The following is a 23,010-nucleotide window of genomic DNA, read 5'->3' on the forward strand; positions in this document are numbered from 1 at the left end:
ACATCGACAAGTATTCGGAAATGTTCGAAACTTTATCGGATTCACCGAGAGTTACCGATCTTTAGCGAAAGTATTGCGAAACAGGAATCGCGTGGCTCCGATCGCCATTTTGGCCACGTTCTCAACTGTTCTGTGTTTCGGTTTAACTAGCGAAAGCAACTGATTTGTAACGTTTCTTCCAACTTAAGATGAGCACGGTAGACTCATATGGACCTGCTTCTCAAACTCTTACTTTTTTAGACACTGAAGAAGCAGATTTCGGCGCAGATACACAGGGAAGCGAGTACGAATTTCACGATTTCACTGTCCCATCACAAACGCAAACTCAATCGCAAGCTTCACAGCCTGAAAGTAGTCAACCTTTAGTCAACGGAAATGTCGTAGACGAGAAGGAAGAACTCAGCAATGGCCCAGTAGCAGTGAATGATGATTCAAAGGTAGATGGTGGAGTTGCAAAGGTTAGCAACTCGTTGGGTGAGCTCAACTTCGAGGAAGATGAAGATGAAACCTATTACACGAAAGATCTTCCACCCTACGCATGCAGGTGTGCTAATTTTGAAAGCAGTTATTTGGATTTTTAGTGGGTAAAATGAGGCTTTTCAAATTAGATATATGTATGAAAGTTTAAACCACAGTGCGTGTTTTCGGTAAGTTAGAAATTGCTGGAAATTGAGGTGAGGTTTACGTACCTCCTTATTGTGAAAATTTCTCGAAGTTTTCAGTTTTAACCTTTGTAATGACGCTGCCCTTGAGCAAAATTTCATCCTTACTCAGCAAAGACGTCGTAGGAGAAACTCTTCTACTTGTATTAATTTTTTAGTTCAATAGGATTGAAAAAAGTTATAAACTTATAAAATGACCGTAGTGTCATAACGCTTTTGATTGAGATTGTTTTTTCACTGATAGAGCATTTCTACTTTGCAATATACAATATCATAATTGGTAAGCTTATTATGTAACTAAGTATTATTATATTTTTGTTTATATTTTTATTATTTACTTGAGTTACATTATTATATTAAAGATGAAACAACAACAACATGATATTAATTTGAGGAGGACTCGGAAAAAAAATCCGAGTCCCCGATGGGATTTGAACCCACGACCCTCCGTGATCTAGTCGGATGCTCTAACCACTTGAGCTACTGGAGACTCTATGGTGAGCAAGGGCCAATTTGTGGGTCTCGACTGGAACCGCATCACGCGGCTACACAGCCAAGTAATGATAGGCACACAAGAAGTGAAGAACTCACTAACAGCATCGCGCTGTCACCTTAAAGCATATCAAAGATGCGGCATCTTTGATATGCTTTAAGGTGACAGCGCGATGCTGTTAGTGAGTTCTTCACTTCTTGTGTGCCTATCATTACTTGGCTGTGTAGCCGCGTGATGCGGTTCCAGTCGAGACCCACAAATTGGCCCTTGCTCACCATAGAGTCTCCAGTAGCTCAAGTGGTTAGAGCATCCGACTAGTTACATTATTGTTATTATTATTATTATTCATTATTATCATCGTTGTTATTATAATAATTATTATTAATAGTATTATTGTCATCTCTAATTTGCACAGTTATTTATTGTCTTGGAGCCAATAAAATTTATGCTTTGAGTCTGGTCCTATCCCAAGACCTTAGACTCCAAGGACCTTTCTCAAAAGTACAAGAAGTAGAGACTTTTTCAAAGTTCTGACCCTATTTGGTATTCCTATTTCCTTCAAATTGCTCTTGAACGGTATGGAGTGAGCTGTGATTTTGCCATCTTCAAAAACTTTGAGTTATGAAGTGGGAAACAGTTTTCTTGTTCTGGTTAAGTCCGTGGAAGTGGTGTTGTGGCTTAATGATTCTGACAATTCTCTGCTGTTTCATGTATGTAAGTAGATATTCTCAAATCGTAAGGTAAACAAGTGTTTAAACTTACTATTTTCAGGTACTGTGGAGTCCATGACCCTGCATCTGTTGTTCAGTGTATTCAGTGTAAGAAATGGTTTTGTAATGGTCGAGGAAATACTGCAGGAAGGTAGGCAATGTTATTATTTGTTTTCATTTGTTAATATTAAAAAATAAATTGTCAAATTCGATTTTTTCATGGCAAACACCACTTTCTTTAAGACCTACAGACAATCCCTAAGGCAGAAAAACATTGCCATGAAGTTGGCCAATTTTCCCTTGGTTGTCTGTAATTAAAAACTTGTTAGTCCATAACTTGACTCCTGGGGCCGGGTCCTGAAAGGCCAATTAGCACTAATCCAGGATTAAAATTTTGTTCCACTCTTTGTGTTTACCTTCCTATGCATCCTTAGAGTAACATTTTGTGTTATCATTACTGTATCTCAGGCTCAACAGCATTGCATAAGCTTGAGTTACATGTTCTTAGACAAGAAAACTGTGCTTAAAATTTGGCTTAATCTTTAGTTGAACTTAACCATCTTTCAAAGAAGCAGGCCCTGACGTTTAAGTGCCCAAGGCTTCCTTCCCTTTTCTTTGGGGCATGTGGCTTGAAAAATTTTTAGTCTTCCTTCTTATAATACAGTTATTGAGTGTTTTATACACCGAATGCAAATAAGGCAGACCACTCGACCGGCCCGAGTCTTGCTGTTCAAGAGCGAGGCTAGTGAGGCCTCAAAAGTTTAGTTTTGACTCCCTGTCTTAGTAATTGTCATTGAATTGATCAGTACAGTTTCCTCTGAGTTGTTGTATGCATAACTGCTACCAAGAAGGAGATTCTATTAAAAAATAAAGCATGGACCATTAATAGTTACTTATTTCCTTTGCCTTGACAGCCATATTGTTAACCACTTGGTCAGGGCCAAACACAAAGAGGTGACACTGCACAAAGATGGCCCCTTGGGAGAGACAATCCTAGAGTGTTACAACTGTGCCTGTCGCAATGTGTTTCTGCTTGGTTTTATCCCAGCCAAGGCTGATTCTGTTGTGGTACTCTTATGTAGGTCAGTATACAATCAAGGGACTACCAAGGCAGCAGATTTTCTCTGAAACAATATTAAAGGAGTATTAACAGACTTGGTGGCTCTTCCTTTAGTGAATATATGAAAGCAAGGCAATTTGGAAAAGAGAACTATGTGTCAAATTTGTCAGAAGTCACTCGGGGCTTTTCTTCTGGCATCCCTTGAATTGTTGATTGCACTGGACCACATTCTCACAGACAGGGCCAAAGTAGCATGCTAGGCCCTGTCCTCTGACACTTCATCAGCAGTACAAAATGTACATAACCCCTCTAGTTGAAAAGCTAATTGTTAACATTTTCAGTTACTTATGCTTCGGCTCTCATGTGTTTTACTTTAACTTATCCATGTATTTTGTATAACCATCCTTTAGGCAACCTTGTGCAACCCAGAGTAACTCCAAGGATATGAATTGGTAAGGACAAGCTTTCTGCTTCCATTTTTCACTATAGTACACCTTTTTGTCCATGTTTCTTGAAATTACCTGCTAATTTTCTGTCCAATCATTCAGGGATCAAGCCCAGTGGCAACCACTGATCAATGATCGTTGTTTCTTGTCATGGCTTGTGAAGGTTCCTCCTGATGAGGACCAGCTCAGGGCGAGACAGGTAAAGTACTGTTTTAAAGTTTGTTGACAGTTCAATGTTAGTCGTGATTCTCAGCTTCATTCTCCTTCCTCGATTCTCATTTCCTGCACAAAATGAGAGTTGAGAAAGGAAAACCTGGCTGCTAGATTTATAATCTTGAGGTATTCTTTTGAATTTTAGAGTTAAGAGCAAGGCTAGTCAGGTTAATTTAAATTTCAGCAAAGGAATATTTATCCAGCAGCCATTTTTGCGAGAATCAAGTTGGGGATCGCGTCTCCCGAAGCAGAAAACAGTGGATTCACCCATCACTGATTTCTGGATAATTTTACCTTGACATTAAACAAAACGGATCGCAAACACAGCATAGCTTATGCACAGGCAGCTTTACGCGTAAGATCAAAACAAGACCAAGTTAAATGAGTATGTCTTCAAGGATATCTCTATCGAGCTTCTCCTAATACCGTTTAATACCGTTTCAAATACTTTCTTCAAATGCAAACAAGCAGTGTATACGTGTGTGCAAGCAAGAAAATGAATAATAGGGTGTTCATTTTGTAATGTCAAACGATTCTGAGCTTACCTGGCAGCTGAGCCAGGTAGATTAACTTGACTAACCTGGAGCTCTGAAATTGTGCTAGTGGTTGAATTGAAAAATTTCTTGAAACAATCGTTTCCTTTTGCAACAATGGCATACTGGCCTACTGCACTATCTTATTGATGCTGAAATCAGGGCTATTGATTGCCATTCAGTTAGAGAATTTTTTTTATATTTGTGGTGATTACAGTTATAATATTAAACTGTGAAAAGTTTGAACCCAGAAGTCACCTCATAAGTCGGTTGAGTATGATCATCCGGGTGAACTTAGTCCTTAAGAGGTCTGTTGTTGACATTGACTGATGTTCTGACAGCCTGTGCAGTAGTCATCTTTAGAGTCAAAGTGAGTTGTATCACATCAGTTGATGGCATTGAACACTGGTTATTAACCGACAATAACCAGAGTTTAATACCATCAGTTGACATGATACAACTCACTTTGACTCTGAAGATGACTACTGCCAAGTTGTCAAAACAACAGCCAGTGTCAGCGATAGTCCTATTCAGGACTACGTTCACCTGGACGATCATGCTGACCCTACTTATTTCTTATTGTGCAGTACACTGTCAAAGTATAAGTTAAGGTAAAAGAATGTATTAATGTCTGTAACACACGTATATCATGAATTTGTTACTTTTATTCTAGATTTCAGCCCAGCAGATCAACAAGCTTGAAGAGCTGTGGAAGGTGGGGCTTTATTTCTTTCTCTGTCTTTGTGCCTTTGTCTTTTTTGTGGTTTTACCATCCTTCTACTCATCAGGCTGGTGAGGACATTGAATGTTTTCTAGTACTTTTAGTGAACAAGAGCTATTTCCATATCTCTAGGACAACCCGGAAGCCAAATTGGAAGATTTGGACAAGCCTGGAGTTGATGATGAACCACAACAGGTTCTTCTGAGGTTTGCAATTTTGTTTTTTTAAGTTTTTGTATTAAGATAACTACGATGCAGTAACAATAATTCCTAAGTCCAATAAAATGCTCAGTAGTCACTCTATTTAGATGTAAAAGAAACTTGAATTCAAGCATGTGATTTGGACAAACATCCATGTATTTTGTTGTGTGTGTTATCTTTAATAATATTATGGAATTTGGTACTTATAAAAAAAGGCTTTTAAAATCATCACCTGCTAACACAAACAAAGAATGGCACTTGCTTTTGGGATTAGCTATAGCTTGAGTATTTGTTTCTCAAATTATGAGAGAGTTTAAGATACCATGACAGCAATGGCCACCACGACGTCACTTAATAAGTGAATTTGCATTCTTTCAATCTCTATCACGATTAATCCAACTCATTTACTACCAGTATGTCAGATGCAAGTAAACTCTTTTTTGAGCCAAATTCCTAAGAACCATATTGAAGTAAAGACAGAGAAAGAAAACTTAGCCGCCGCTTGTTTGCATCCTCCTTGAAACATGAAATTAGGCATTTTCCCATCATAGTCGTGCAGTGACGTCAAAGAAATGTACAAAAAAGCGTGATGCACGTGCAGAGGTGTTGTTTTGCCTATTCAACCTATTGCTTTTTTTGACGTTCTTGTTGTCGTCACCATCATGGCATCTTAAAGTCCCTATTATTTTTTCATGGCAGCTGATTGTTAATTCATTTATGCAGGTATGAAGATGCTTACCAATATCAGAACATATTTGGGCCACTTGTTAAACTAGAAGCGGACTATGACAAGAAACTCAAAGAGTCTCAGGTAATTATCATACTTGTGGCACCCATATTCATTGTGCAGTTCATATTTTCAAGGCAGTTACAGTTTTGTTTTGCTTATGTCCACAGCATAGATACAATCACATTGCTGAATTTAAAGTGTAATCTTTAGATACTGTTGAGATTGAGAGAGTCAAAGAAATAGCCAGACTTTAGCTCCCTTTGCTATTGTATCAGTACCATAGTGTGATATTTAGCGTTTGTATAGTCTTGTTTTGTTTAATATTCAAGGCCTTGAAAGTCCTTGAATTCTGTGCTAACTTTATCCAACCCAGATAATTCTCAAGTACCTACAAGGAGCAAACAGAGAAAGACCTTAAGGATAAAATTGCTCATTGCTCATGTTGTGGAAGAAATAATAAAAAAAATAGACTCAAGGCTCTTTTTTGCACTGAGTGGAGTCCTTGAAAAATGGGAAATGTGTCATTGAAAGTCCTTATAAGTCCTTGAATTTTTGGTTCAAAAAAGGGTATGAACCCTGTATTTTATCTGCTGTACATCTGACTGGATTTCCTAAAACATGGCTATACAGGGCTTCTGATATTTCGCGCGGTCGCAGACCCGCGAAATTCAGGTATTTCCGCGAAATTCCAAAAAAAACACGAAATACCGCGAAATCCGCCAGAAATATTTCCAAATACATGTCGGAAAAACATCTTTAATACTTATCTTGGCTATTAGACCTGTTTTATTCACCCCAAACGTCCAAATTTATCTTGAAACTTCGTCACTGCAACGAGTAAACAACGTCTCAAAACTACCGGGTGTTCTTAGGTGAACGTTGCGAAAAACTGGGCACTAACCATAATGTTAACAGCTTTAGCATTTGCTCATTTCTCGAGCGAACTGTTGTTGAAAGAGCAAATGATTATCCCTGTTAAAAAAGCGTTAAACAATGCTGGTCATATCGACGCAAAATTGATCGATTTTAGCGAAATTTGCCAAAAAAAATCCAGCCAAATCGGCTGTTTTTTACTGATTGTTTCTTGCCGAAGTTTCCCCCCAAAATCGGCCGATTTTTCTAAGAATTTGCCCCGAAATCCTTCGAAATTTGACTTTTTTCCGCTAAAATCCTGCGAAATTAGCCGATTTTTCTGCGAATTTTGACTTTTCTCCCGCAAAAATCCCCGCGAAATTGGCCGATTTTTGAGCGAATTTTGACTTTTTTCCTGCAAAAATCGGCCAATTTTTCCGCAAATTTGCCCCTGAAAATCCTGCGAAATTTTGCGTTTTTTTCCGCGAAATATCAGAAGCCCTGGCTATAGGTAGTTCTCTCGTGTACCTTTACGGAGTCTTGTCTAGAATGTTTTTTTTTTTTACATTATTGTTTTATTTTATTGAATATATACTGAATATGCTGCAGTAGATAGACTATCATGAAATTCTAACTGGCCATTAACTCCACCTCCCCCCCCCCCCCCCCGTCCTAAAAAAACTGCAGTTTTCATAAGTTCCCATTATTCTCTCTGTATGTCAGTTTGAAACTAGCACGCATATCAGACTGAACTTGGCTCTGGTAGTGGGTTGTCTTTTTCTTTTTGGCTGCCTTGAGCAAAGTTTTCTGGAAGGTATCATTAAGCCTTCTGAAGGAACAAGACTCACGATTGGCAAAATTTACCTCGTGCCCCAATATCCTATTGTATTTTGTCTCATTTGGCTACACGGGTGGAAGACTTATCAGGAGCTCGAGAATTTTTAGACATAAACAATAATCTCTGGAGGCAGGTGTGCTGTTTTTGAGCTAGAAATGTGCCAGAAAGTTGAGAAAAATGAAATATGAGCAGAACACTCTGATCAAAAACATATAAACTTACCTTTGGCGCGACAGTTTGCTTTAACAGCTGTCAAACTTCAATGAAGTGTTTGGTGGCAAAACTTTTCTTTTCTTTTCTTTCTAACAGACATTAAGGTACAAATTTTGTTTTAATTCTTTGTAAGTGAAGCACTGTACATGGGTCTTTTTATGAGTATTGAATAAAGATTTTTTATTATTAAAAATTATTATTATTAGTAGTAGTAGTATGAAACGTAAGAATGCAAACTGTTAACCACGTAGGGCACACAGCTAAGCCTATGTGGCCTACAAGGGACTAAATTATTTTTAAAAAATGAACTGTGTTACAGAATGTTACAGAGGGAAAATTTAAAAAAATTGCAATGATACAGAAAGATAAAAGTGAAGATAATAAAATACATCTAAGAAATAAAAAGTAATACATTTTTGAATCTAGACCAATCCTTAAAAATCACTTAAAATGTCCCAATTGTGATCCCAACAAAACGTGGTCCTGATATGTCCTTACTAAGTTCAGTTAAATTAATAATTAAACAACAGTTGATTTGAAAGTATGTACTATGTTGCGAAAGCACAAGATTTATTATTAGTATTATAACAGCTTAAAGTGACCAGCTCTAGTTACAGTATGTTTTGTGTCTATTAAGGTGATTCCACAGTAAAAGAACCTAACATAGATTTTAGCTAAAACTTGGCACACTGATGTAACAAGTCAAGAAGATGATAAAAAAGTAATAAAAAGTGGGGGTCACCGTGCTGGTTTTGACGTCACAATACTGACAAATACGGCTAATTAGGACCCTTTTACAAAAACCGCGGGCAGCGCAAAACTAGACAAAAAGGAGAGATTTTTTCGATGATGCATGTGACATCATACAGAATTTGACTTTAATGTATTGTTTATCCACTTACGTACCAGAAAAATGCCTTTTAATGCCCTTGTTTTTACTTTACGCTCCAAAGTAGAATTAAATTGGACGCACGCTCTTCGACCCGTGATGGCTCAATCCGTGCAATTTAGTAAAATTGCCAAAGAACTGAACATAGATTTGTGCCAATTTTTCTCTCATCGAAAGGAAGCACTGTCCTTATTACAACCATGAAATAAAAAATGGGGGTCACCGTACTCGTTTTTGCGGTAGAGCTGCAGAAAGTGCGCACCAAACGCATTTTCTCCGATTTTTGAAAGAGGACTGGGGCGAGTTTCAAAATAGAATGTATGTGACAGGGGGAAGAAAGTATTAAAAAAATCCGTTTTTAGAGAATTTACATCGAGATATCACATTTAGGACACAATGTGATAAAGAAAGTGTTTAAATGAAAATCAAAGTGAGTAAGCACAAGTTAAACATCCACTATCGAGGTTCTCCGAGAGGAGGTCGAACTCAGCAACACGCGTACTGCTTACGTTATGCACATTCCCAACACATTGAGTCTCACCCCGGCAAGAAACAACAGCAAGCAAAAATTCCAATAGCCTTTCTTTTCAGTCAACTTCATTTTAACAATATTACTTCACTTGCTCTTTTTCACGGCGGCCATCTTGTTATGCGCAGTAACAGATGCGCAGTGCAAAACTAGGGAATCACCTTAAGGTAGTGTGTTGTCACGTGAGAATGAGAAAACACCTGCACACAAGTCAGTGTAGAGAGATCTGTTTATTTGTTATCCCCCGCCCTCTCCCCCGTATACCCAGTCATTTCAGCCTCATATGAAAATCACTTAAGCCATAGTCAACCCTTTTCTCTTTTTATCTCCAGACTCAAGATAACATTGTTGTACGCTGGGACATCGGTTTGAACAAGAAAAGGATTGCATACTTCACATTTCCTAAAACAAATGATGATATGCGGCTTATGCAGGGTGATGAACTGCGACTGAGATATGTTGGTGAACTGCACAAACCTTGGCAGGGAGTTGGACATGTTATCAAAGTGCCAAACAGTATCCTTTTGTGAACAACTGGGCCAGAGTGTAACTCATGAAGCCACCACTTACTTATTTTGGGCCCTTTAGTGGTGAGGACAGTGCTATTTCAAATTTGCAATTTTTTTATCCCTTTCCTGGGATTTTTCCAGAATCTTTTAGCTTTGGATGGCAATGACAAAACATGCAGTAAGGTTATTAACCTCCTGTGAATACTACCCTTTTGTCCATGACAGATATTTTTCATGTAGTGACATTTTTACCTCAGACTTAAGTCTCATTTAAAGGGAACCTTTTTCTGTTAAGTGGAAATCAGATTTGTAGTAAGCATTTGTCTGAGTGTAACAGAAATGTACCATTTCACTCTTTCAAGCAACCATTCCATTATACAGTGTACATGTATCCTTGGTCAATGAACTGTTGGTGAGATAATTTCATTCTACCTCTAAAATCTCTGCTATTCAAGAAATGTTTGTGATTAATTTTGTGTGTGTAAGGTTACCTACATGTAGATAATTCCTTGACACCCACCCACAGACTTTGGTGAAGAAGTTGGAATTGAGCTACGCAGCAATCTTGGTGCTCCAGTGGAGTGCACACATAACTTTGTGGTGGATTTTGTATGGAAATCAACTTCTTTTGACAGGTTAAAGAAAATTGCTTATGGAAATTATGATAAATTGTTAATTTGTATGTTATGCCTATTTTGCTGAGATAGAAAGTAATATATTATTGTCTGGATGGTGTAGATTAAAAAGTTGTACTGAGTGTTTTGTTATAATCCTTGAATAAAGGGCACAGTTTTTCTGATTGGGTGTGGCATTTATCGAGGGCAGCAATTGTTGGTAATTTGGTACATGTTTGAGGATGGTTTTTATTGAGATATAGATACAGTATTGAGCTTTCAAATCAAGTTGTTTGATGTACATAATCACTTGTCACACCAATATTATCCCTGAAGTCTGTTTGCCAGGCTGTTAGTAGTGTGCATTATAAAAATTATTAAATTAATATCAATTTTGAAAATTTGATTTAAAATTAAAATTAAATTAAATTAATTAGTGTCTGGTCTTATTGTTAATTGACAGAATGCAGACAGGAATGAAAACATTTGCTGTAGATGAGACTTCAGTTAGTGGCTACATTTATCACAAGTTGCTTGGGCATGAAGTGGAAGAACAAGTGGTGAAGTGCCAGCTGCCAAAAAGGTTTGTTTTAGAGATACATGTGTATGTGTCTCTCTTTGGCTGTGGGCAAGCATCTCATCCAGTGTATGAGTTGAACTGGGAGAACATTTTTAAAAAAAAAATCAGAGTCTGTTTGTCAAAGGATTCTCCCAACGTACACCAGATTTTGCCCTTCTCCAAAGTACTAGTATGAGAGGGAGCTTCTTTGCTGTAATAGTCAAAATAGTGCAGCTCTCGTGCGTACAAAGCGCATGTAGCAGAGCACCAAGGGTTAAAAAAAATTGTAATCTATAGATCCGAGAAATTTTGGTCATCATGTGAGTGTGTATGACGCGTGTGCGTACATCCACCCCTTACATGTAAACCAATGCCAAATATCACATTTACTACCCGCATGGCCACTTGGACTTTTGGAGAGAAAAAAACAACAAAGCGTATTGATTTTTTTGCTGCTCTTGTTGCCATTGCCATTTAGCATAACACAATTTTATTTTTTCTTTGAAGAAGTATATTGACAAGAGCTTTGCTTTTAGCCCTGGCTAAATCTAAATATTATTTTAGGAACATTCATGTAGGCAAGTGCTAGTAAACAAAAGAAATGCAATTAAGACAAAATACTTGAAAAACCAACATTTTTATTAAGGGGTTGCATTTGCCTTTAAATTTGGGGGTTTTTGTTTTAGGTTTTTAAAAGTACTTTTCAGATCTTGACACTTTGTTAAGAATCTGGTATAAAATTAAGAGTGCGTTTACTGTTCAACTGGTCCTCCTGACTGTGGATCATTATCCTTTTAGAGAAGGGTCTGTTATAGATGTATTTTTATACATCAGATAATCAAATACTTCAACTTTTTTTCATAAAAATCTGGAAGTTTTTGTGAAGTAAAATAACATACATGTAGCCCACACGGACACACACATGGATATACAGGGCTGGTATTTGCAGTCCTAAGCTTGTGCCTTAAATTTGCCTGGTTGTGGTGGTTGCGCACAACCAGAAACACGACCTTTTCAAGTCTTTCAAAAAACACGCCAGTTATAATAAGATGTACTGATCTTGATTAAAGTAGTTCCACCCTTTTTTAATCTGAAAAGGAAACTTCCGGTGAGGAACAAACCCAACATTGATGCCATTTTGCATTGTACATGTAAATGTAACAACCAATGCTGGGTAATGATGGCTGTGAAGGTGGCCTGAATGTGCAGTAACTTAAATCCTAAGGAGTATTTGTGTTTTTTTCACCCATCTCTGAAGTAATTTGTGTATGATCATGTTTCTCACAGGTTTTCTGCACAAGGGCTACCAGAGCTTAACCATTCCCAAGTGTATGCTGTAAAAACAGTGCTTCAAAGACCACTCAGTCTTATTCAGGTTAGTGGAGAACACAGTTTCCTGGATGTCTCCCAACTTCTTTTGGCTACATGTTTACAAGTTAATCAGGTTATGTTATAGTTATGAATGAATTCTCATTCTTATTTCTTTTGTTTGTGTAGGGACCCCCAGGTACTGGTAAGACAGTGACCTCTGCTAGTATAGTTTATCACTTGGCAAAGCAAAATAATGGGTGAGTGTTAAAACACTGATTATTCCTGTAAAAACAATACAGTCTTTGTCTCTAGAGCAAATGAATCTGTTAGTTCTTTATATTTCATTGAATTCTGCTCTCTTCTGAATAAGTTGAGACTTCATGTGGTTGCATCCTTGCGAGTACTTAATTTTTACACCTTTTATGAGATCATTCAGTTTAGACAATCCGTTCGATGCCAATGATCATTATGAAATTCTGGCTAGTTCATTATTTGCATTACTTAAAGCAGTGTCCATGATTAAAACCCCTAAAATAATTGTTAATGTGGTTACAAGTGGTGTTTTTTATCTTTTTCAGCCAAGTTCTAGTGTGTGCTCCTAGTAACATAGCAGTGGATCAACTTACAGAAAAGATACATAAAACAGGACTAAAGGTGTGGTTGTTTTAGATGTGTTAACAGAACATCCATTTCTGGTCATCCAGTCTCTTCTGGCTGCACATGTCCATTTAATTTTTGTATGAAACAAATCAATAAACAACTGTTTATACCAAGGATTCAACAGGCAGTTTTGAAAGGAATAGTCTGACTTTGTGTGTATCCTGTCTTAAGCCAAATTTTGGAATTATCATGGTAGCTCTTGCTCTCTCTTGTATAAGTGCCCAGGCCCTTATTTCAAATTTTAGCTAAAAGGATGGGTGTTTATTTGAAGGAGGGTACTTAATAGAGGGGATCTCTTATTGTGTTCCTCTAAACGAACTAGAGAATGGTCTAGCTGTTCCTTGGGAGTTTACAGCATTTACCAAGAGTGTGGCAATAGGACAAAAATTGAAAGAAGAGATAACGCACATAAAGGAACTCTGAAAGCACATGGATATAGAAACATGTGGAAGTGACTTAACGGAAGAGAAACTATTCCCCTTTACTGATTCTGTTGTTGTCAAAGCCTAAGTGACTATAAAAGCTGGTTTTCCTTATATCCCTACTATTTAAGAGGGGAGAGAGGGGGCTGCGTATTTGCTATTATGATGGTGGGTGGGTGCTTATTTGGGGAACGGTGCCTTTTAGAGCGTGGGAGCTTATTCAAGGAATTACGGTATTACTTTGTTTTCTGAGAACAGGTTGTAAGACTGTGTGCCAAGAGCAGAGAAGCAATTGACTCCCCTGTGGCATTCCTTGCTTTGCACAATCAAGTCCGTAACATGGACAGTGTCCCTGAGCTTCAGAAGCTGCAGCAGTTGAAAGATGAAGCTGGTGAGCTGTCTGCTGCTGATGAGAAGAGGTACAGGTCTCTGAAGAGGAACTGTGAGCGGGAACTCCTTCAGGTTGGTGGCAGAAGCTTGTTCACTCATAATAATTAGAGAATTTTGTAAAATCTGAATCCTACATGTATAAGGTGCTATTGAAGAAATTCTATTTTGAATGGACACAGTTTGGTCTATAAAAGCGAGAACCATCTTGCAAAATTTTAAACAGCACCACAAGAAAGTACTGCTTAAGAGGTTTCGTGTTTAAGACTTAAGCACAAGTACCTATCCTATGCAATATGGCCAGCAGGATAACCTCTTGTGAAATTCATGAGATCAGCCTCGGGGCAAGTCTAAGGTTTTATTGGAATGGTCATGTTTTAAACATTTACATGTATGTTTGCTTTCACGTGTCTGAAAACCTTCTGCAAATGTAGAACTTTCAATTTGTTACCTACTTAGTTGGTGTGGGTAACAAAAAACTTGGTCTTATTCTCCCCTAAATAGAATTTGGTAAGCTGATTTTGTTTGTAATGGGTGAGTATTAATAATTATTTATTGCAACATTTCAGCATGCAGATGTGATCTGCACCACATGTGTTGGAGCTGGAGACCCTCGCCTATCTAAGTTCAGGTTCCGCACAGTGCTGATTGATGAGTCAACTCAAGCTACTGAACCTGAGTGCATGGTACCAGTCATACTAGGCTGTAAACAGGTCAGTTAGCATGTTGCTGAAAGAGATTACTTAACTCATTCAGATAAGGTTTTGTGGAAGAAAAATAGTAGTATTCTCCTCTGAACTAAATGCATGCAATGATGGAGAACACATACTACATGTATGAATAAATTTACAATCTAGAAATATGCAGCAGGCATTTGTTATTCTCCTATGGTCCTGATTACCACTAGTTATGAATGCTTTTTATTCCTAATCCAAGAGGTCAAATACATACAGTCCACTTGAACAGTTCACATTTTACAATTACTATCTTTTGGAGCTTAAGATCTCTAGGATCCTGCCAAACACTGAATTCTCCTTGTTTCAGAATGAACAGTGACATGTAAGAATTCTCTTTTCAGCTGATCCTGGTTGGAGATCACTGTCAGCTTGGACCTGTAGTGATGTGCAAGAAGGCAGCTAAGTAAGCCTGTGATACATGTGTATGTTTGAACTTTGCCCCTGTAAAAAGACTTGACGGACTCTAAAAACAGAGAGAAATGAGACATGCATAACATATTGTACAGACTACTATTAACGACTTAGTTTAGAAAGCTGGTGTGCTAACTTAGAACAAACGCCACTGGATCGCAGTCAGCAATTACCAGCACCGTACAAACGACTTATTGACTGACTCAAGCAAAACTGTCAAGTAAAGAATGACTAGATAACTGACAATTTGACTAGCACTAAACGACTGTTCAACTGTGACAAAAAGACAGATGGAAACGCACCAATGGCATTTAAGAGTTTTCATAGCCAATAACATCAACTGACATGATGCAACTCACTTTGACTCTGAAGATGATTACCATACAGGTTATCAAAACGTCATTTGTCAACAAGAGTCCTATTCACAACTACGATCAATCGGGCAGTCATGTTCCACCTACCTATGAAATTACTCCTGGGTTTAAACCTTTCACAGAGAGAAAAACAAAGGGAAAACAAGCTTGTCGGCGAAAATAATTACTCTTTCAAAGCAGTTCCCCTAATTATATTTAATTTATTACGAATTGAGTGAGAGGTTCCCATCAATACCACTGAATCTAGTATTATCACATTCACCCATCAGTTGTTTCACATGAATGTGCCGCATACCCAAGGATATCATCAGCTGAGTAGTTGGTTGAACATACTTGCAGTTCATCATAGAAAACTGTGTAATTTAAAGCTCTTAAAAATTTCTCCTTTTGGGTATTTTATGGAATTAAGTTAACAGTATTAATTTGTGTAGTACTCAAATGTTTGTTGTTGTTTTGTTTATTCTCTGCAGTGCTGGTCTGTCCCAGTCGTTGTTTGAACGTCTTGTGGTACTTGGTATCCGCCCAATTCGTCTGCAAGTCCAGTACCGTATGCACCCTTCTTTGAGCGAGTTTCCATCCAATCTCTTCTACGATGGCACTCTTCAGAATGGTGTTACTATTGGTAAGCTAGTCCTGCTTTCCAGTGTAATATTTCCAAACCGCCAAGCAGACGGTCTTTCGGCAGCAGTTTCCACCACGATGGTTGCTTGGCGTATTAATCTTATTAATTTGAGTGTAATCAAAATTTAGTTTTAAAAAGCCTTAAAATTAATTTTGAGAACTTATGTATTGAAAATAGAAAGCACCATAGGAATGTACGAAGTAGGCTTCATTTTAATTGTAACTTTTGTAGGATTTTGTCAAAAGTAACAAGTAGAACCTGTTGCATATTGAAAAGTACCATGTGAAAGTCAGTACTGCTGAAGAGGTGTCATTTGAAGGGCCACACCATAGGATTTCACGCACAGACTCAAAAGTTAGAACAACGTACTAAATAAATAGTACTATGTGAAAGTACTGCTGAAGAGGTGTCATTTGAAGGGCCACACCATAGGATTTCATCCACAGACTCAAAAGTTAGAACTACGTACTAAATAAATAGTACTATGTGAAAGTACTGCTGAAGAGGTGTCATTTGAAGGGCCACACCATAGGATTTCATCCACAGACTCAAAAGTTAGAACTACGTACTAAATAAATAGTACTATGTGAAAGTACTGCTGAAGAGGTGTCATTTGAAGGGCCACACCATAGGATTTCATCCACAGACTCAAAAGTTAGAACTACGTACTAAATAAATAGTACTATGTGAAAGTACTGCTGAAGAGGTGTCATTTGAAGGGCCACACCATAGGATTTCATCCACAGACTCAAAAGTTAGAACTACGTACTAAATAAATAGTACTATGTGAAAGTACTGCTGAAGAGGTGTCATTTGAAGGGCCACACCATAGGATTTCATCCACAGACTCAAAAGTTAGAACAACGTACTAAATAAATAATACTATGTGAAAGTACTGCTGAAGAGGTGTCATTTGAAGGGCCGCACCATAGGATTTCATCCACAGACTCAAAAGTTAGAACAACGTACTAAATAAATAGTACTATGTGAAAGTACTGCTGAAGAGGTGTCATTTGAAGGGCCGCACTATAGGATTTCATGCACAGACTCAAAAGTTAGAACTGTAGGGCCCATCGCCATAATTGACTCCTGGTGCAAAAGGCTTTACGGTTGTTGTTCAGTGGTGCATAATTTTTTGTGTGTTTAATTTTCATTCAGCTGAACGTCAGCAGTCAGGAGTTGACTTCCCGTGGCCTGTTCCTGACAAACCAATGTTCTTTTACTCCACCATGGGCCAGGAAGAAATTGCCTCGTCTGGTACATCCTACCTCAACAGGTATTCCTCAGATAGCCAGTGATTCCGTTTCCAAGAGTAGAAAGACCCATCTTTACTTCAGTTTTTATCGAGTTACTATTGCCATGCTTTTCCTTAAGTAACAACCTGCAGGCGCTGCAGCGGAACTAGCAGCTTTTTGAGACAGTAGCCTTTTGGATTGGTCGTAGAAAGGAAAGAGGAAGGAAACTTCGTTGGATTCGAAACGCGCGGAGTAGAGTTTATTTCTCTTTTAAAGTGTTTCGAAGATTCGTTACAAAAAGCTGATACCCTAGATAGAACAATTTTTTTTTTTCGTAGCTACTCATTTTTGGTGGGTGTATGATTGTCGTTGTGGTTTCCATTTTCCTGGTCTCCACTTTTTCATTTTCGATGCATTGAAATTCTTACTTCGTATAGCTTATCTTTTTCCAGGGGTAAATTTAATAACATTTTTACAAGTGTAGCTATTGTATTCAGACCCTGAAACAATGGCTTCATTTTTAAGTTACACGTGTCACTGAACGTTTTATTAAATTGACCCCAGTGTTAGGGGAATAAAATTTAGGAGGCCACACCGGTATTCAAATCGGTAATTATTTACCTGTCTCTTCTATTGAATCAAGCTTTCGAGTTTTTAATCAAACCTAAAATTGAACTTTGTGGTTATGTTATACAACTCATTGTTTGTTGCGTCGCACAGGACTGAAGCTGCCAATGTGGAGAAGATTGCCACTCGATTTCTTCGTGCAGGAGTCAAGCCAGAGCAGATTGGAGTGATCACTCCATACGAAGGACAGAGAGCCTATATAGTACAGTACATGCAGTTTAGTGGATCTCTTCACGCCAATCTCTACATGGTAATAATATGACGACTTAGTGATACCTTCATACATTCGTCTATTTCAACAAGAACCGCTTTAACACAAATGGTGTATCTTTACAGACAATTTAAGTTCACTGTTATAATTCTCTTTTGTTGATGACTGTAGGAAATCGAGGTGGCCAGCGTGGATGCTTTTCAGGGTCGAGAGAAGGATTACATTATTCTTTCTTGTGTGCGCTCAAATGAACACCAGGTAGTTACCTATTTATTTGTTTATTTATTTATTTATTTATTTATGTGGTGTAGATTGTTTTATGAAATATGCACGTGCAGTTACACTGTAGCAAGCTGATTTTTGGCGTCAATCCCATTATTCTTACCCAGTTTATTATTTTGTATTTTTGTTTACAGGGCATCGGTTTCTTGAACGATCCCAGACGTCTGAATGTGGCGTTGACTCGAGCAAAGTACGTACTTCCTTAATCTCCTTTAGTTTCCCAGGGCTGGCAAATAAGAACAATCTACAAACTATTCAAGTGTCGATGTTATTGGCACAAAGTGGCAATTGAGGACATTGCTGGCTTTTAGTATCATACTGAAGACAGGACCGCTATTGTACGAGCGATGTCAGTACCGAAGTTCTCCTCAGTTATTTTAACACCCTTCGAATAAGTTCGGTCCCGGTGATCAAACCCGCAAACTCCCGCTCCGCAGGCCAACGCTCTACCGACTGAGCAAATCCTGCTGCGGTCTTAGTTAGAAAGTCGACAAGAAGGGGAAAAGACTCGTGTCCGCGAAACAGAACAAAACCGAAAAGACAACCACTGTTGCCATTTTGATGGTCAAAAGTGAGCAGAGATATTGCTTTGTTGCGCGAAGGATTGTGGCCGTAAACAGGCTGATTTAGCAACAGGACGGGAACGTCAGTTGACGACGGGAAAGCGCGCGAAAAGGACTGAAAACGACTTCCGGTGCCCAATTTGCCGCTCTGCTATTGGTCAAGCCAGTTGTTTAATTTGAGCGCGCCGTCGTCGACTGACGTTCCCGGTATGTTGCAAAATCAGCCTAATGTCTTTCTCACATGAGACTTTCCCAGTATAGGTGATGCTCGATCTCGATTGGTACTTTCGAGGATCGGGCCTTGTTACTGCTCCCGTTTGGGCACTCGCTGGCGGCATAATCCTGGTCGAAGTAGCAATTTTTCTTGCTGCTCCGTACCGCCCGGCCGTGATGGGTTTCTTACCTTAAACTGGAATTTATTTTGTATGCAGGTATGGCATCATTGTCATCGGGAATCCCAAGATTTTGTCCCGGGTAAGTTTGTGTGGCTAGTGATGTGAGCTTTCATCTAGAACAAGACGTCGATGCATTAATGAACTTTGACAGTAAAAGCTAAAAATTTTATAATTATTCTCTCTGATTGTTACTTACGTATCATGTTTTCCTCTTTAACTTGCAGCAACCCTTGTGGAACCACCTGCTGAACTACTACAAGGAAAACAAGGCTTTGGTGGAAGGTGAGTCCTGTACATGTCTGGTCTGCGGGTTCTGTAGTAAAACGGGAAGCCAAAAACGTGCAACCTGTTTTGTAACATTGCTGCGAAACGAGTTAATAGCGATGTTGCGCGTGTAACCACCCGCGTTCCAACCTGTCTTGCAACAAATAAGGTTGCGAGGTTTTTTTTTCGTGGGTGGTAAAACGCGCAAAAAATTGCTATTCAACTCGCTTTGCAGCAAAGTCGTCAAACAAGTTGCACGTTTTTTGTTGCCCATTTTACCCGTAACTCAAGTGGCACATGTTGTTAACATTACGCTTTTCTTGCTCTGCAGGACCCTTGAACAATCTGAAGGAGAGTATGATTCAGTTCAGTAAACCAAGGAAGCTTGTCAACCGTACCAATCCGGTAACTAGACTCTTCTCTTCCTAGTGTAAACATAGCAACTTGTAGCAAACAAAAACTCTGTCTCGTCTTTACGTCTCGTTAGTCGTTGCAAACTTAACGGGGTGTTCCTAGGGTTTCGAAAACAGTTGTTAATAGCCATGGTGAAGTGTTATGGTAGCTTGCCAAAACCGAGGGGAGACAGCTGTATTGTGGAAGTCGTTTAGTGTCTCTTTAGTCTTGTTATTGTATTTGGTCATCGCATTAAGTACAACTTATTAATAAGTTAACTGTCACTGTTGTACCCCGCATTTCATTAATTTTGTTCTTCTTCATGCTAGCCCGCAAACATTCAAATTATGGTATTTAGTGCTGGTAGATAGTATAGCAGGATGTTCTACTGATCTCAAAATTCCTCCGCAATGCAACAGAAAACTTACTGATAGATGAACTAATGGTTCTTGTTTCATCAATGTCATCAGGGAGGTCGATTCATGAGCACCACAATGTTCGATGCGCGCGAGGCCCTGATCCACGGCAGTGTGTATGATCGACAGATACCCCATGCACCCATGGACCCCGCAGCCTTCCACGACGCCTACAGTTACACCCATGACCGTATGGGCTACATCGGTGCCGAGCGAGCCATCCCCCCTGCTGCAGCCGCTAGGATCCCGGTACCCGTGGGGATGTTCATCCCCCCTGTACCGCCCCCACATCACAACTACTTTGGACAGGTATTATTGTTTGCTGTTGGTCTCCCATGTAGTTTTTATTGTTGTTAAAAGCTGTATCACTAGAAAGTCAGTGAAAATGACTTAGGGATCACAGGGACTAACTGAGTTTCGCAGATGAATTTACCATGGTTTGCTTACGTCGCGAGATATGTTTGTCGGAAGTGCGTTTCAGTTCAACTTTTTACCGTCAAAACCTTGCTTTTCCCTGAAATCTACCTTTGAATTCATATTTCCTGGCACCACGGTAAACCCAATATGAGTATTTAATTGCAGGTTATAGCAGAAGGTAACACTTCTGAGACGTAGATACTACCAATACAAGTCACGTTTCGGCGAAAAAGAAGTAAGAAACAACAATACTATACTTGACACGTACGGAAATTTCAGTCAAGAAAAGGCCTTACCGTCTTAGAATTTTTCCATCCTAGGCATAATTAGCTGGTTTGTCAACGTAAAAGGCCTTTGAAGGTGACTTTTTGGAACAGACTGCAATCCATATTTCGACTCCTCCCTACAGGAGCCCCAACCAGAGACCGCTAAATTTGGGGTGGGTAAACCACGGGCTATACCACGCTAGACGCACGATTTACCGGCAACGTTCTTCCTTTTGTCACGTTACTTGAAATTTAAACCGCCCCATACTTGTAGCGCAAGAACTCTCAGAAATCGCCGCGAGTGTTGACTTCGCAGCGAATGTGAGCGCGTCAACCTCGTTCCCAGCACTCTCTCACGAGGATGCGTGAGTGAAAGCACAACTCAACAACGGACTATGTCGTTTTCATATCGGGAAGTGAGTTCGGTCGGAGCCGAAGAGCCGATCTCTGTCAACGCAAAGTGAGCGAGTGACACATTGGCATATTAATATCGGAACCCTTTGGATACCCGTCGGGTATCCACGTGTTAAAAACCGAGTTTCGCGAGGGTTTATGCGAGTTACGTATGGGCTGCCATTCGTTTGATATTTTGGCTAATTGCATGTTGTCATATCTAATTGTTCTTTTTCTTGTTTCTCCTAGCCTCTCGCTGGTCGCATGCCACATGGCCGTCCCGTTCAGCAGCCCCGTCAACGAAACCAACGAAACCATCACCCGCATCAGCCTATGGCTTATGCCCCTCACATGCCAGCCAGCCAGGCAAGCCAGGTAGGACCAACTTTCTTACAGTACAGACAGAAATTGATGAGAGATATTGCTTTTTCGCTCAATGCTTGAGTTGTTTTCTTCTTGACAGGACGCTTCCCAGCCTCTGTCTCAGGGTCCGCTGACTCAAGGTGGCATGTCCATGAGCCAGCCCATGGCCTCACAGCCCCTGTCCCAGCCGGACTTGTCTCAAGACAGTTACCTAGGAGACGATTTCAACCTGAAGTCCCAGGCAGACGCAGTTCTTTCCCAGGACTCCACCTACCAGGGGGAGAGGGGAGGTTACATGAACTCCCTACCAGACTACTCCCAGCCAAACTATGCCTCCCAATACTGAAGTATCAGCCTCCTGGCTGATAAGGGGGCGCGTCACCACCTGATAGCTGTCGCCAAGGCAACTGGCATGGCAACGCCTTGCGCTACACCCTTGTAAGCTCCCGCAAAGAAGGGTGTTACAGTCACTCACCTGAACCATTGAAGACAAACGAGAGGAATGAGAAGAGGAGATGAGAATTTTTCTTTTGACCGCTTTTACAACGGCGAATCGTAATGGTTTTGACGCCGCGTAAAAAATACGGTTATTGACCTGTGACTTATGTAGAGGATACTTGGACTTCATGTTCCAAAGTGTCGCAAGTTTTATACTGGACTGTCGAATTTAGCAAGATAACAGCGGAGAAGAAGCAGCGATATCGTGATCACTCTGACGACTGAAGTTCTATAAAGGCTATTTTTTTTTCTTTGCCTACCTTTCATCTGTTGATTTAACAGCTCCTGGTTAACGTCAAAACACTTGCAGCTCGCACTTTTCCAACTAGGCCTTGCTACCAAGCCCAAAAGGACAAGTGGTTATGTTGGCCACAAGATCAGTGGACTCTCTTGATTTTTCAGTTATTCGTCTGAAATGAGAGACAATGAGTCGAACACAACAGAGGAAACTTGCGCAAGAAAGGAACAGACTCCACTCGTGAACCTCTCTGTAACGGAAAATCTGATCTATTGGGAAAAGCGGGTGGCTTTTCACTTGCACTTGTATTAATATCCCGGTGAAAAAACCTGCAGCTGCCTTCAAGAGTGTTACCGTTGATATCATCTTTTTCTCACTCCTTGCAGGGTGTCCTTCGATCTTTTGGACTCTGCAATCAGGGTATCATCTTGATATCAATGACCTTTTAATGGACTAATACTTAGTTTTCTAAACTCAGAACTGCTTACAGAATGTTTCGCGTTTCAGCATTAATCCACCCCTCCGCTAAAGTAGCGCTTTATCTTCAAACGGAACAGTGACCACCACATAGAATAAAAACATTCAACTTGGATTTGTCTGTTGGAAAAAGAGTACGTGCGTTTACCATCAGGCAAACGATGGACGCGCATGCCGTAAAAGTTCTTGATGGACGTCTTATTTTGCGCTTCAAAAGTGTTTGTGATTTAATTGGAATCTTATTTTATTTAGTCATGTGTTTTGTTGTGCAAGCCAG

General features: G+C 39.5%; 1 protein-coding gene across 1 annotated transcript in view; it reads left to right on the top strand.

Moving 5' to 3' along the window:
- The first annotated feature begins 67 nt into the window (after positions 1–67).
- LOC140937796 (regulator of nonsense transcripts 1-like) overlaps positions 68–23,010 on the top strand; it is a 24,875-nt gene continuing 1,932 nt past the window's right edge. Inside the window, exons 1-28 of the mRNA XM_073387366.1 lie at positions 68–544; positions 1,927–2,016; positions 2,780–2,947; positions 3,336–3,377; positions 3,474–3,570; positions 4,791–4,832; positions 4,971–5,044; positions 5,762–5,849; positions 9,422–9,605; positions 10,125–10,233; positions 10,676–10,795; positions 12,059–12,146; positions 12,269–12,339; positions 12,661–12,736; positions 13,423–13,626; positions 14,121–14,264; positions 14,630–14,691; positions 15,544–15,695; positions 16,854–16,971; positions 17,651–17,807; positions 17,940–18,026; positions 18,185–18,240; positions 19,045–19,087; positions 19,233–19,290; positions 19,604–19,677; positions 20,136–20,390; positions 21,407–21,532; positions 21,621–23,010. The exon at positions 21,621–23,010 is cut by the window's right edge and continues 1,932 nt beyond it. Of these exons, the coding sequence (XP_073243467.1) occupies positions 189–544; positions 1,927–2,016; positions 2,780–2,947; positions 3,336–3,377; positions 3,474–3,570; positions 4,791–4,832; positions 4,971–5,044; positions 5,762–5,849; positions 9,422–9,605; positions 10,125–10,233; positions 10,676–10,795; positions 12,059–12,146; positions 12,269–12,339; positions 12,661–12,736; positions 13,423–13,626; positions 14,121–14,264; positions 14,630–14,691; positions 15,544–15,695; positions 16,854–16,971; positions 17,651–17,807; positions 17,940–18,026; positions 18,185–18,240; positions 19,045–19,087; positions 19,233–19,290; positions 19,604–19,677; positions 20,136–20,390; positions 21,407–21,532; positions 21,621–21,866 (3,387 nt within the window). The 5' untranslated portion in view covers positions 68–188 and the 3' untranslated portion in view covers positions 21,867–23,010. The remainder of the gene's footprint in view (positions 545–1,926; positions 2,017–2,779; positions 2,948–3,335; positions 3,378–3,473; positions 3,571–4,790; positions 4,833–4,970; positions 5,045–5,761; positions 5,850–9,421; positions 9,606–10,124; positions 10,234–10,675; positions 10,796–12,058; positions 12,147–12,268; positions 12,340–12,660; positions 12,737–13,422; positions 13,627–14,120; positions 14,265–14,629; positions 14,692–15,543; positions 15,696–16,853; positions 16,972–17,650; positions 17,808–17,939; positions 18,027–18,184; positions 18,241–19,044; positions 19,088–19,232; positions 19,291–19,603; positions 19,678–20,135; positions 20,391–21,406; positions 21,533–21,620) is intronic.

Source organism: Porites lutea, chromosome 5 (assembly GCF_958299795.1).
Source record: "Porites lutea chromosome 5, jaPorLute2.1, whole genome shotgun sequence".
Taxonomy (NCBI): domain Eukaryota; kingdom Metazoa; phylum Cnidaria; class Anthozoa; order Scleractinia; family Poritidae; genus Porites; species Porites lutea.